The following is a 15,465-nucleotide window of genomic DNA, read 5'->3' as shown; positions in this document are numbered from 1 at the left end:
TTAGCACATCTATAAAAGAGAGTACAAAACTGGATTTAAAAAACAAAGTCTAGCTGTATGCTGCTTATAAGTGACATCCTAAAACAAAACAACATAGAAAAGTTGAATATAAAGGGATAAAAACAAGACATAATAGTGAAATAGTCACCAAAAAACCTAGTGAAATGATATTATTATAATTCAAAATAGGATTTAAGGCAACATTCATAAAAAGCATGTAACAATACAGAAATTCTATGCACCTGATAATATACTACTCTGCAAAACCATTAGAATTATAAGAAAAAAATGAATAAAACCACACAATAGTGTGAGATTTTAACACATCTGTCTCAAAAACTGATAGATCAAGCTGACCAAAAATTAGTTAAGTACACACACACACAAGCAAGCACACACACATAAATATGTGCATATATGTGGACAGAGGGGGACTGCAAATGATAAAGCAAACAGGGCAAAAGTAAATAATTGGTGCATTTGGGTAAAGTCTATGGAAAAGTTATATATACTATGTTTGGAACTTGCCTGTGTTTTAAATTGTGTCAAAATAAAGATCATAAAAAATCACATCCAAATAAGTAAATTAAAAACAGTAAGTTCCCATCCTTTGTGAGGAATTGGAAAAAGAACATCAGAGAAAATCTTTTTTAAAAGCAGAGAGAAGGAGATAATACAAGGGCAAAAATTGACCAGGCACAGTAGTTCATGCCTGTAATCCCAACACTTCAGGAGGCCAAGGCGGGTGGATCACCTGAGGTCAGGAGTTCAAGACCAGCCCGGCCCACACGGTGAAACCCTGTCTCTACGAAAAATACAAAAATTAGCTGATCATGATAGCAAGTGTGTGTAATCCCAGCTGCTCAGGAGACCGAGGTGGGAGAATCGCTTGAACTCGGGAGGTAGAGGTTGCAGTGAGCCGAGATTGTGCCACTGTAGTCCAGCCTGGATGACAGAGTAAGACTCCATCTCAAAAAAAAAAAAAAAAAAAAAAAAAAGAAAAGAAAAGAAAAGAAAAAGAAAAAAGAAAAAAAAAGGTAGAAATTAATGAAACAGAAACAATGAAACAATAGGTGAATAAAAGTGATATATGTTTCTTTGAAAAGACAAACAAAAAATAAAGATAAACCTCTAACTATACTGTTTAAAGGGAAATAAAGAAAAGTACAAATGAAAATTGTTAAAAATGAAATGGAATGGCTAAAGATACAATAGAGATTTGGGAATATAAGAGAATAACTTGAACAACTTTATAACATCTTTATAATGGACAGAGAACACATGTATTTACATTTAAATAGCAATTTTGAATCAATTAGTACTTGCAGACTTTCTTTCCAAAAAGATAGCTAATGCCTTTCTTTCCTTTTAATTCCTAGTCTTTACTTATGATTTGACCTGAGTAATATAACAATAGTGATAAAATTTCAAATCAGAGGCACAAAAAAATCCCACTTCAATGTCACCTTTGCCAAACTGGCATTTAGAGGGGGCCGTAAAACTTGGTTTTTCTAATGAAGGATTCATATAAAATCTTTACATATATTTCCCTAAATATAATTTTTAATACATATTTTTGCACAATTAAAAATGCAGGTAAGTATACAATAAAAGGTCTTCTCCAATGTTTGTTTTCCATCAAGTACTTTTCCTTACAGACAAAATTTCCAGGGTCTTGGGTATATTTCCAGAGATGTTCTATGTTATATATAACAGACACAGCACACACACACACACCCACACACAAATATTTTATACTATATATACTGTTCTGGACCTTTACTTTTCCACTTAAAAATAGGTATTTGACAATATATATTGGACATCCCTCCATAATAAACAGTTTACTTTTTTTAAAAAACTTGCTTCATATTCAACTAAATGTTAGCATAGCCTAGGATATGTTCTAGTCACAAACAATCCTCAAATCTCAGTGGCTTAAAACCACAAAGTTGTTTTTTTGTTTTGTTTTTTTTGAGACGGAGTCTCGCTCTGTCGCCCAGGCTGGAGAGAAGTGGCACGATCTCAGCTCACTGCAAGCTCCGCCTCCCGGGTTCACGCCATTCTCCTGCCTCAGCCTCCCGAGTAGCTGGGACTACAGGCGCCCACCACCACGCCCCGCTAATTTTTTATATTTTAGTAGAGACGGGGTTTCACTGTGTTAGCCAGGATGGTCTCTATCTCCTGACCTCATGATCCGCCCGCCTCGGCCTCCCAAAGTGTGGGGATTACAGACGTGAGCCACTGTGCCCAACCCACAAAGTTTTATTTCTAGCTCCTGCTACATGTTTATCATGAGTTGACCAGAAGTTCTATTTCATATCTACACTACTAGGGAACCCAGACAAATGTATCTGGCTCTATCTGGTCACTTTGGCAGTAGGAAAGAGAACTGTAGAAAGAATCACTGAAATGAAATAATTTAGTCTAAAAGTGGCAGATGTCATTTTTGTTTACAACATTGGACAAAGAGGTCACATGGCCACCTATAACCAAAATGGAACCAGGAAATGCTGAAAATATTTGAACATCTCTAATAACAACCAGAGGATATATCATACTTTAAAAATTGGTTTTCTACTGATGATCCTTTGTTTTCATTCTTTACTACAAATAAGCACTATAATAAAAGTGCACATATCATTTTTTACATGTGAATATATCTATAGGATATATTCCTAGAAGTAGAGTTTTGCATGTATCTTTAGAAGTCCACCTGTGGAGAATTAGTCCCAGTGGAATGAGCGAGCCGAGTGTCCGTGTGGTTGAGTCTCCGAAACCGGTAGCACTTGTAGCATGGCTGACCAACTGACTGAAGAGCAGACTGCAGAATTCAAAGAAGCTTTTTCACTACTTGACAAAGACAGTGATGGAACTATAACAACAAAGGAATTGGGAGCTGTAGTGAGGTCCCTTGTACAGAATCCCACAGAAGCAGAGTTACAGGACGTGATTAATGAAGTAGATGCTGATGGTAATGGCACAATTGACTTCCCTGAATTTCTGACAAAGATGGCAAGAAAAATGAAAGACACAGACAGTGAAGAAGAAATCAGAGAAGCATTCCATGTGTTTGATAAGGTTGGCAATGGCTATATTAGTGCTGCAGAACTTTCTCATGTGATGACAAACCTTGGAGAGAAGTTAACAGATGAAGAAGTTGATGAAATGATCAGGGAAGCAGATATTGATGGCAATGGTCAAGTAAACTATAAAGAGTTTGTACAAATGATGAAAGCAAAGTGAAGACCTTGTACAAATGTGTTAAATTTCTTGTACAGAATTGTTTATTTGCCTTTTCCTTGATTGTAACTTATCTGTAAAAGGTTTCTCCCTACTGTAAAAAAAAAAAAATGCATGTATAGTAATTAGGACTTCATTCCTCCATGTTTTCTTCCCTTATCTTACTGTCATTGTCCTGAAACCTTCTTTTAGAAAATTGATCAAGTAACACGTTACATGTGGCTTACTCTGGATATATCCAAACCCTTCTGCACATCTAAACTTACATGGAGTTGGTCAAATGAGGGAACATCTGAGTTATGCCTTTTTTTAAAGTAGTCTTCTTTAGGAACTGTCAGCATGTTGTTGTTGAAGTGTGGAGTTGTAACGCTGTGTGAACTATGGGTAGTCAACAATATGTACTTAAAAGCTGCACTATTGCAAAGTGGGTGTATTATCCAGGTACTTGTACACCCTTTTTTTGTACTGCTGGTACTGTACCAGAACCATTTCTTTACTTGCTTTTAAAACTTTGTTTAGCCACTTAAAGACAATCTGCTTATGGCACAATTTGCCTCAAATCCTTTCCAAGTTGTATATTTGGGAGGCTGAGGCAGGCAGATCACAAGGTCAGGCGTTCAAGACCAGCCTGACCAACATGGTGAAATCCCATCTCTACTAAAAATACAAAAAAACTTAGGTGGGCATGGTGGTGCATGCCTGTAATCCCAGCTACTCAGGAGGCTAAGGCAGGAGAATCGCTTGAACCTGGGAGGTGGAGGTTGCAGTGAGCCGAGATTGCACCACTGCACTCCAGTCTAGGCAACAGAGCAAGACTCTGTCTCAAAAAACAAAAAATTACAATTTATACCACCCTGCCCCCCTAAAAAATAAAAGAAGTCCACCTGTGGCATGGAGCACCCCAGGGATTCAGTTTATCCACACTTGACATACAATGAACATAGATTATTACAATGTTTCCATTTTGGGGGTGGCAGGTGATATTTTTTAGAAATCTTTCAGAGATACAATTGACTACAGCTACATTCTCTGAGCTAGAATAGGAAACAGGTATGGCTACAATATTTTATGTTTTAATTCTTAGTCCAAGTATTCTCATCAATTATTTAATTTCAGTCAAGTCAGAATTATAGTTCTGGATGTTGCACCAAATGCCAGGATTAGAAGATGGAATCCTCTAATTATTTATTTTTACTAGATTTCCCAGTAGGCCCAAGGGAAGTTGTGTCATATTAAAATATGATTCTATGATCACATTAATTTGAAAATATCAGGTTAATCAAAGTGGATTTTTAACCACAGAACTTTTCACAGCCTCATAATATGAGTGCCAAAACTGGAAATTTGTAACAGGGGAGGAGGATGGAGCAAGATGGCCAAAGAGAAGCCTCCAAATTGTCCCCCCAACAGGAACATAAAATTGAGCAAATATCCACACTAGTAAGTACCTTCAAAAGAAGCAAAAATCAGGTGAGCAATCCCAGTACCTGATTTTAACATCATATCAAAGAAAAAGGCACTGAGGAGGATAAGAAAGGCAGTCTTGAATTGCCAATGTCACCCCTCTCCCTTCCCTGGTAGCCCTGCGTGGCATGGAGAGAAAATCTGTGTGCTTGGGGAAGGGAGAGTGAAATGACCGTGGGGTTTTGCATTTCAAGTCAATGCTGCACATAGTGAAAAGCAACATGGGGAAGAATTCAACCAGCATCCAAACAGGGAGGATTTAGACCAGCCCCAGCCAGCGGGGAATAGTTCACCCCAAATGGTCAGAACCTGAGTTCCAACAAGTCCCATCACTGCAGGCTAAAGTGCTCCAGGTCCTAAATAAACCTGAAAGGCAGTCTAGGCCACAAGGACTGCAATTCCTGGGAGGTCTTGGTGCTGTGTTGGGCTTGGAGCCAGTAGACTTGGGGTGCAGGTGACCCAGTGAGATACCAGCTAGGGTGTCTAAAGGAGTGCTTGTGCCACCTATCCCCCAACCTCAGGCAGCACAGCTCACAGAGCGAGGAGAGACTCTTTCTGCTTGAGGAGAAGAGATGGGAAAGTAAAGAGAACTTTGGCAACTTGGATACCAGCTCAGCCACAGTAAAATTAAGCACCAATCAGAATCTTGAATCCCCTCTTTCAGGCCCTGGCTCTCAGATGACATTTCTAGAGCCATCCTGGGTCAGAAGGGAACCTGTTGCCCATACGAGGAAGACACAGGACTGGCAGGATTCACCATCTGCTGACTAAAAAGCCCTTCTTGGGCCTTGAATAAACATCAGCCATAGCTGGGCAGTAGTCACCATGGGCTTCTGGCAAGACCCAGTACTGTGCTAGCTTCAGTTGTGACCCAGCACAGTCCCAGTGGTGCTGGCCAATGGGAGTGCATGAATCACCACTCTCCAAATTTTAGAGCATAGAAAGAGAGATTCCATTTGTTTGGAGGAAATCAAGGGAAGAGAACAAGAGACTCTGCCTGGTATAATCCAGGAAATTCTACCTGATCTTACTGAAGGCCACCAAGGTGGTACTTTGATGAGTCTACAAGAGTCACAGTATTACGGGATTTGGGGTGACCCCTCATGCAGATTGGTGACAGTGACGAAAGACTTAAATCAAAGCACAATTCTCTTTGAATACTTGGAAGACTTTCTTGAGAAGGATGAGTATAAAGAAACTCAGACTCTGAAGATACGAATAAATACCTAACTCTCCAATGCTCAGACATTGACAAACATCCACAAGCATCAAGACCATCCAGGAAAGCATGACTTTACCAAATGAAACAAAAAAGTCACCATGACCAATCCCAGAGTGACACAAATATGTCCTCTGACCTTTCAGACAAAGAATTCAAAATAGCTGTTTTGAGGAAGCTCAGTGAAATTCAAGATAACACAGAGAAGGAATTCAAAATCCTATCAGATAAATTTAACAGAGATTCAAATAATTTTTTAAAAATCAAGTAGAAATTCTGGAGCTGAAAAATCAAATGACAAATTGAAGAATGCATTATAGTCTCTCAACAGCAAAATGGATCAAGCAGAAGGAAGAATTAGTGAGCTTGAAGACTGGCTATTTGAAAATATGCAGGCAGAAGAGACAGAAAAAAGAATAAAAAAGAAAGAAGCATACCTGCAAGATCTAGAAAATGCCCTCAAAAGTGCAAAACTAAGAGTTATTAGGCTTAAAGAGGAGGTAGAGAGATCAGGGTAGAAAGTTTACTCAAAGAGATAATAACAGAGAACTTTTTAAACCTAGAGAGCAGTATCAATATTCAAGTACAATAAAGTTTTAGAACACCAAGCAGATTTAACCTAAGTAAGACTACCTGAAGGCATTTAATAATCAGATTCCCAATGGTGAACGATAACAAAAGGATCCAAAAAGTGGTAAGAGGAAAGAGACAAATAACATACAATGCAGCTCCATACATCTGGTAATAGACTTCTCAGTGAAAACCTTACAGTCCAGGAGAGAGAACCATGACATGTGTAAAGTGCTGAAGGAAAAAAACTTTTGTCCTAGAAAATTATATCCAACAAAAGTATCATTCAAACATAAAAAAGAAATAAAGACTTTATCAGACAAGAGAAGGCTAGGGATTTCACCAATACCAGACCTGTCCTACAAGAAATGCTAAAGAGAGCTCTTCAATATGAAAGAGAAGGATATTAACGAGAAATAAATCATTGAAGGTACCTAACTCAATGGTAATAGTAAATACACAGACAACTACAGGATATCATAACACTAATTATTGTGTACAAACTACTCATATGATGAGCAGGAAGACTAAGACATGAACCTATCAAAAATAGTAAGTACAGAAACTTCTCAAGACATATACAGTATAATAGAAATGGAAAATTAAAAAAAAAGTGGGGAGATAAAGTATAGAGTTTTTATTAGTTTTCTCTTTGCTTGTTAGTTTGATTGTTTTTGCAATTGGAGTTATGTTGTCATCAGCTTAAGATAATGGGTTATAAGATGTCATTTGAGGCCAGGTGCAGTGGCTCACGTCTGTAATCCCGGTTGGGAGGCCGAGGGGGGTGGATCACCTGAGGTCAGGAGTTCAAGACCAGCCTGGCCAACATAGTGAAACCCTGTCTCTACTAAAAATACAAAAAATTAGCCAGGTCTGATGCTGGGTGCCTGTAATCCCAGCTACTCTGGAGGCTGAGGCAGGAGAATTGCTTGAACCTGGGAGACAGAGGTTTCAGTTATCTAAGATCGCACCACTGCACTCCAACTAGGGCAACAAGAGAGAAACTCCATCTCAAAAAAAAAAAAATGTTATTTGCAAGTCTCATGGTATTTAAATTAAAACAAAAAACTACAACAGTTACACGAAAAATAAAAAGCAACAAATTAAAATATCCACCAAAGAAAATCACTTTCATAAAAAGGAAGACAGAAAAGAAGGAAGTAATCAAGAGAAGACCACAAAACAACCAGAAAATAAATAAGAAACTGACAGTATTAAATCCTTACCTATCAATAATAACATGGAATATAAATGGACTAAATTCTCCAACCAAAACACAGAGACTGGCTAAATGGATTTAAAAAACAGGCCTTGACCAGGTGCGGTGGCTCATGCCTATAATCCCAGCACTTTGGGAGGCCAAGTCAGGCAGATCAGCTGAGGTCGGGAGTTTGAGACCAGCCTAACCAACATGGAGAAATCCTGTCTCTACTAAAAATACAAAATTTGCCAGGCATGGTGGCACATGCCTATAATCCCAGCTACTCGGGAGGCTGAGGCAGGAGAATAGCTTGAACACGGGAGGCAGAGGTTGCAGTGAGCTGAGAGCACACCATTGCACTCCAGTCTAGGCAACAAGAGCAAAATTCCATCTCAAAAAAAAAAAAAAAAAAGCCTCAGTAGTCTATTGCACGTAAGAAGCACACTTCACCTATAAAGACATAAATACACTGAAAATGAAAAGATGGAAAAAAATATTCCATCCAAATGGAAACCAAAAAAGGAACGGGAGTACCCATACTTATATCAGAAAAAATAGATTTCTAAAAAAAAAAAAAAAACAGAGAGATAAGGAAGGTCATTATATAATGATAAAGGGATCAGTTTAGCAAGAGGATATAACAATTCTAAACATATATGCACCACACACCGAGGGTATATATTTTTATATATATATATAACTAGATTTATAGGGAGAGATAGACTCCAACAATAATAGCTGGAGATTTCAACACCCCACTAGCAGCACTGGACATATCTTCCTGAGAGAAAATCAGCAAAGAAACATTGGACTTAATCTGTACTATAGAACCAATAGAACTAATAGATATTTACAGGACGTTTCATTAAACAGCTGCAGAATACACATTCTTCCCCTCAGCACATGGATCATTCTCAAGGTTAGATCATATGTTAGCTAACAAAAGAAGTCTTAAAATTTTTTTTAATTGAAATTATGTCAAGTATCTGCTCTGACCACAATGGAATAAAACTAGAAATCAATAACAAGAAGAATTTTGGAAACTATAGAAACACACAGAAATGAAACAATATGCTCCCGGATGACCAGTGGGTCAACAAAGAGATTAAGAAGGAAATTTAAAAATTTCCTGACACAAATGATAATGGAAGCACAACATACCAAACCTTGTGGGATACAGTAAAAGCACTAAAAGAGGAAAGTTTAGAACTATAAGTGCCTACATCAGAAAGTAGAAGAACTTAAAAAAAAAAAAAAAAAAAAACAACCTAACCCATCTTAAAAACTAGAAAAGCAAGTGTAAACCAAACCCAAAATTAGTAGAAGAAAAGAAATAATAAAGATCAGAGCAGAAATAAATGAAATTAAAATGAAGAAAGCAATACAAAAGATTAATCTAAAAGTTGCTTTTTGGCAACAAAATCAACAAATCTTCAGCCACACTAAGAATAAAAAGAGAGAAAACCCAAATAAATAAAATCCCAGATGTAAAAGGGGACATTACAACAGATACTGCAGAAATTCAAAGGATTGTTAGAGACTACTACAAGCAAATATATGCCAATAAATTGGAAAACCTGGAAGAAATTGGTAAATTCCTAGATGCATATAACCTACCAAGATTAAACCATGAAGAAATCCAAAACCTGAATAAGAACTATGACAAGTAATGAGATTGAAGTCATAATAAAAAGTCTCCCATCAAAGAAAAGCCCCAGGACCTGATGGCTTCACTGCTGAATGTTACCAAACCTTTAAAGAAGAACTAATACCAATCCTACTCAAACTACTCCAAAAATGGCCAATATTAACCATTATATCAAAACCAGACAAAGACACATCAGAAAAAGAAAACAATAGGTCAATATCTCTGATTAATATTGATGCAAAAATCCTCAACAAAATACTAGCAAACTGAATTCAACAACACATTAAAAGGATTATTCATCACAACCAAGTAGGATTTATCATAAGGATGCAAGGATGGTTCAGTATACACACATCATTCAATGTGATAAATCGTATCAACACAATGAAGGACAAAAATCATATGATCATCTTAATTGATGCTGAAAGGCATTTGATAAAACTCAACAATAGGCACCTACATCAAAAAAGTGAAAAAACTTCCAATAAACAACCTAACAATGTATCCTAAAGTAGAAAAGCTAGTTCATGATAAAAACCCTCAAAAACTGGGTACACAAGGAACATACCTCAACACAAGAAAAGTCATATACAACAGACCCACAGCTAGTATCAGTCTGAATGAGGAGATCTGAAACAAGGATGCCCACTTTCACCACTATTATTCAATATAGCACTGGAAGTCCTAGCTAGACCAATCAGATAAGAGAAATAAATAAAGGGTATCCAAATTGGAAAGAAAGATGTGAAATTATCTTTATTTGCAGATGATATGAACTTATATTTGGAAAAACCTAAAGACTCCACCAAAAAACTAATCGAACTGATAGGCAAATTCAGTAAAGTTTGAGGATACAAAATCAATATACAATAATCAGTAGCATTCCTATATGACAATAGCAAACAATCTGAAAAAGAAATCAAGAAAGTGATTCCATGTATAATAGCTACAAATAAAATAAAATACCTAGGAATAAATATTATCAAAGATGAGGACAAATATAATCAAAGATGAGGACAATCTCTCCATGAAAACTATCAATGAACGAAATTGAAGAGGATACAAAAAATGGAAAAATATTCCATGTTCATGAATTGGAAGAAACGATATTATTAAAACGTCCAGGCTACACAGAACAATCTACAAATTCAGTGCAATCCCTATCAAAATATCAAAAACATTCTTCACAGAAATAGAAAAAAATCCTCTAAAATTAGTACGGAACCACAAAAGACCCAGAATAGCCAAAGCAATCCTTTGCAAAAATAACAAAACTAGGGAATCACTTTACCTGCAAATTACTTACAGAGCTATAGTAACCAAAACAGCATGGTACTGGCATAAAAACACACACATAGAGCAATGGAACAGAAAGGAGCCAAGAAATAAATCCATATATCTACATAGAACTCATTTTCGAGAAAGGTGCCAAAAATATATATTAGGGAAAGAACAGTCTCGTCAATAAACGGTGCCTAGAAAACTATATCCATATTCAGAAGAATGAAACTAGATCCCTATCTCTTTCCACACACAAAAATCAAATCAGGCCAGGCACGGTGGCTTATGCCTGTAATTCCGACACTTCAGGATGCTGAAGTGGACGGATCACATGAGGCCAGGAGTTTGAAACTAGCCTGGCCAACATGGTGAAACCCCATCTCAACTAAAAATACAAAAAATTAACCAGGTGTGTTTGTGTGCCACTGTAATCCCAGTGATGGGGTGGCTTAGGCAGGAGAATCACTTGAACCCAGGAAGCACAGGCTGCAGTGAGTCCAGATCACACCAATGCCCTCCAGTCTGGGCAACAGAACAAGACTCTGCCTAAAAAAAGAAAAACAAAATCAAATCAAAGTGGATTAAAGATGTAAATCTGAGACCTCAAGCTATGAAACTGATAACAGAAAACACTGGAAGGACTCTCTAGGAAATTGGTTTGGGCAATGATTTCTTGAGTAATACCCTATAAGCACAGGCAACTAAAGCAAAAATTGACAAATGGGATCACATCAAGTTAGAAAGCTTCTGCCCAGCAAAGGAAGCAATCAACAAAGTGAAGAGACAGCACACAGAATGGGCGAAAATATTTGCAAACTATTCACCTGACAAGGGATTAATAACCTGAATATATAAGAAGTTCAAACAACTCAAGAGGAAAAAAAAAATCTAATAATCCTATTTTTTAAATGGCCAAAAGATCTGAAAAGACATTTTTCAAAAGAAGATATACAAATGGCAACCGGGTATATAAAAGGTGCTCAATATCATTGATTATCAAACAAATGCAAATCAAAACTACAATAGGATACCATCTTAACCCAGTTGTATACTTTTATCCAAAAGACAGCCAATAACAAATGCTGGCAAGGATGTGGAGAGAAGGCAACCCTGTACAGTGTTGGTGGGAATGTAAATTATTAATACAGCCACTATGGCGAATGGTATGGAGCTTCCCCAAAACACTAAAATAGAGCTACCAAATGATCCAGCAATCTGACTGCTAGGCATATACCCAAAAGAAAGGAAATCAGCATATTGAAGCAATATCTTCTCTCTTAGATTTATTGAAGTTTGGAAGCAAATTATGTGTACATCAACACACAAATGGATAAAGAAAATGCAGTACAAATACACAATGGAGTATGATTCAGCCATACAAAAGAATAAGATCCTGTCATTTGTAAGAACTAGAGGACATGGATGGAACTAGAGGACATTATGTTAAGTGAAATAAGCCAGTCACAGAAAGACAAATTTCACATATTCTTACTCATTTGCGGTCACTAATAATTAAAATAATTGAACTCATGGAGATAGAGAGCAGAATGATGGCTGGGAAGGGTAGAGGGGAGGCAGGGGGAGTGGGGATGGTACAAAAATATAGTTTGATAGAGTAAATAAGATCTAATATTTGATATCACAATAGGGTTACTTCAGTCAACAATAATTTATAGTACATTTTCAAATAACTAAAAGTGTATCACTGGAATGTTCTTAACACAAAGAAATGATAAGTGAGGTAATAAATGTCCCACTTACCCTGATGTGATTATTATGCATTGTATGCCTGCATCAAAACATTTCCTGTACCCTGTACATGTATATATGAACTATATACCCATAAAAATTAAAAATTAAAAAATTTAAACATTTCAAAATGAGAAATATAAATCCAGAAAAAATTTATTATAATAATATATGAGTTATTTTCACAATATTACACTAGCAGCAGATGTCACTTTTCCAGATGGCCTTTCTTTGTTTCTCTGCCATACTCTCTTGTTTGTGCAAAGACCAATCTAGCACCCAACACTGTCAAAGCTAAATAAATGTTTGTTGAATGAAAAAAAAAAAAAAAAAAAAAAGAATACACCAGGTAGTTCCTCAAATTTATTTGACCATGGAGGTAATGTTTTACGAGCTTCTGTCTAGAGAGCCTAATTCTCAACAGAACATATTTAGGGAAATATTGGCTTACAGTATTAAAAACATAATTCAACAAGTAATTATTGAGCATGAATTATATTCTAGCCCTATGGTAATCATTCCATGCTTATAGAAAAGTAGGCTAAAGTCCTCATTTCAAGTAGTTTGCAGGTTCTTGGGAAATAACAGGAAATATATAGCAAGTCACAGCGGTTTACACAGAATATAAATGAGCATTTGCCTGAGACAAAATTATTATTTAATATTCAATATAGATTCTGACACACTTACTCAATTCAAGTGTCTGTTTTGGTGACCAGTCACAATTTCAGTTTTAAGGATGTAAAATATTTAGTAGAGGAGAAGAATCCTTTCAGTCTAAAGTGTTCCCCAAAGAAATTTGAAAGAAACAAATGTTATCTCAGTCGATTCACACCTTTAATTTTACTATTTTCTCCTCCCACAGAAGTGAATAAAACAACTGCCTGACTAAAGAGTAGGTATCTTGGCCGGGCGCCGTGGCTCAAGCCTGTAATCCCAGCGCTTTGGGAGGCCGAGACGGGCGGATCACGAGGTCAGGAGACCGAGACCATCCTGGCTAACACAGTGAAACCCCGGTCAGGAGACCGAGACCATCCTGGCTAACACAGTGAAACCCCGTCTCTACCAAAAAATACAAAAAAACTAGCTGGGCGAGGTGGTGGGCGCCTGTAGTCCCAGCTACTCGGGAGGCTGAGGCAGGAGAATCACTTGAACGCAGGAGGCAGAGGTTGCAGTGAGCTGAGATCCGGCCACTGCGCTCCAGCCTGGGCGACAAAGTGAGACTCCGTCTCAAAAAAAAAAAAAAAAAAAAAAAAAAAAGAGGATGTATCTTATGGTTTAAATGATTAAAGATCCACTACCAAAATAGGGGAAAAAAATAATCTCTGGAAACAAGTTTCAAACTAAAAATAGGTATTTTGGACTTTTTATTTCTGAGTTTTTTATTCAGCCACATCACAAATGTTTAGATTGACAAATATGATCCAAGTAAAATCATCACATAACGATCCCCTTAAAACAAATGTCATTTTGATGCAATTAATTTTTGATTATTCTTTGGCACCTGCTAAGCTTCTTTCAAATGAAAAACTACTCTTGCTGGCACGTTACTGGTGTAATGTCCTCAAATATGTTAATATTATTCATGATTTTGTTCTTAAGTACATTTTAACTGAATTATCTTGAGTTAGGATATAAACAAAATGACTTTGACAAATGTTGGAAAAAGAAATTGATGTAATTTCTTTAATGCTTATTCTTCTATTACAAAGTTTGAGGAACTATAAGAATCACATTTTGATCATTTCTTTTCGATACTATTTCCTTTTTATCTGAGACCATTTAATCATCTGCCTAAATCAAAATGTACAGGATAGGTCATTAGGTCTGCATGTTGTTTCATTAGTCATCATTTTAAAGCAGCTTCAGCCGTGCTTGGGAAAGGCTGACTTGTTAAGTAATATACGCCCTCTAGTGGATGAAGATGGAGAAGAAAGTATTTGCGTCTTAGGGCTAGTGAAATTTCTGAACACTAATTCTGTTTTCTAGCTTGGTTTCCCAAAAAATGTAACACTTTGAGGCAAGGCATGGTGGCTGATGCCTGTAATCTCAGTACTTTGAAAGTCTGAGGCAGGAGAATCGCTTGAGGTTAGGAGTTCCAGACCAGCCTGCGCAACATAGCAAGATCCCACCTATACCAAAAATTAAAAAATTAGCCAGGTGTAGTGGCACATGCCAGTAGTCCCAGCTACTTGGGAGGCTGAGACAAGAGGATTGTTTGAGCCCAGAAGGTTGAGGCTGCAGTGAGCCATGATCCTATCACTCACTACACTCCAGCCTGGGCTACAGAGTGAGACCACAATCTCAAAGAAGAAGAAGGAGAAGGAGAGGAAGAGGAAGAGGAAGAGGGAGAAGGAGAAAGAGGAGGAGGAGGAGGAGGAGGAGGAGGAGAAGGAGAAGGAGAAGGAGAAGGAGAAGGAGAAGGAGAAGGAGAAGGAGAAGGAGAAGGAGAAGAAGAAGAAGAAGAAGAAGAAGAAGAAGAAGAAGAAGAAGAAGAAGAAGAAACACTTTGTTATGTTAAATTTACAAAGGCTCCATCAAGGAGTGTATGGATTTTCCTTGTGGTTTAATTTCATCTCCATTGTTGTCTTTTTGTGCCATCATGGTTCTCTTCATCTTTAAAGTCAGTCAGCCAACACATATTTATTGGATGCCTGCCATGTGTCAGGCATAGCTCTACGCACTTGGGATGTAGCAGTGAGTGAACAAAACAATTCAAAATCCTGTAATCGTAAAATTTAAAACAATATCAGATAATGATCATTGTATGGTTCCTACATACCAGACCACATACTTAGTTATTTACAATTATTATTGAACTGAATGCCCAAGAACCCTGTTTGAAAACTGAGGAGCTTAGGCTGGACACCGCGGCTCACGCCTGTAATCCCTGCATTTGGGGAGGCTGAGATAGGTGGATTATCTGAGGTCAGGAGTTCGAGACCAGCCTGGCTAACATGGTGAAACCCTGTCTCTACTAAAAATACAAAAATTTGCTGGGCATGGTGGTGGGTGCCTGTAATCCTGGCTACTAGGGAGGCTGAGGTGGGAGAATCACTTGAACTCAGGAGGCAGAGGTTGCAGTGAGCT

The 15,465-nt window shown here is 37.4% G+C and overlaps 1 protein-coding gene across 1 annotated transcript; it reads left to right on the top strand.

Annotated features, from left to right (window-relative positions):
* Positions 1-2,774: 2,774 nt before the first annotated feature.
* On the top strand, positions 2,775-3,273 carry LOC105483519 (calmodulin-1-like). Its single transcript, XM_024793339.2, has one exon. It carries the CDS (start codon positions 2,797-2,799, stop codon positions 3,244-3,246), a length of 450 nt encoding a protein of 149 aa, XP_024649107.1. The 5' UTR covers positions 2,775-2,796; the 3' UTR covers positions 3,247-3,273.
* The last annotated feature ends 12,192 nt before the right edge of the window (positions 3,274-15,465 follow it).

The sequence above is a fragment of the Macaca nemestrina genome, chromosome 8 (assembly GCF_043159975.1).
Source record: "Macaca nemestrina isolate mMacNem1 chromosome 8, mMacNem.hap1, whole genome shotgun sequence".
In the NCBI taxonomy this organism is placed as follows: domain Eukaryota; kingdom Metazoa; phylum Chordata; class Mammalia; order Primates; family Cercopithecidae; genus Macaca; species Macaca nemestrina.
This window is presented reverse-complemented; position numbering and strand designations above follow the sequence as displayed.

Excerpts from the sequence above, each read along its gene's own strand:
- LOC105483519 (XM_024793339.2), top strand. The coding sequence starts at position 2,797 with ATGGCTGACCAACTGACTGAAGAGCAGACTGCAGAATTCAAAGAAGCT.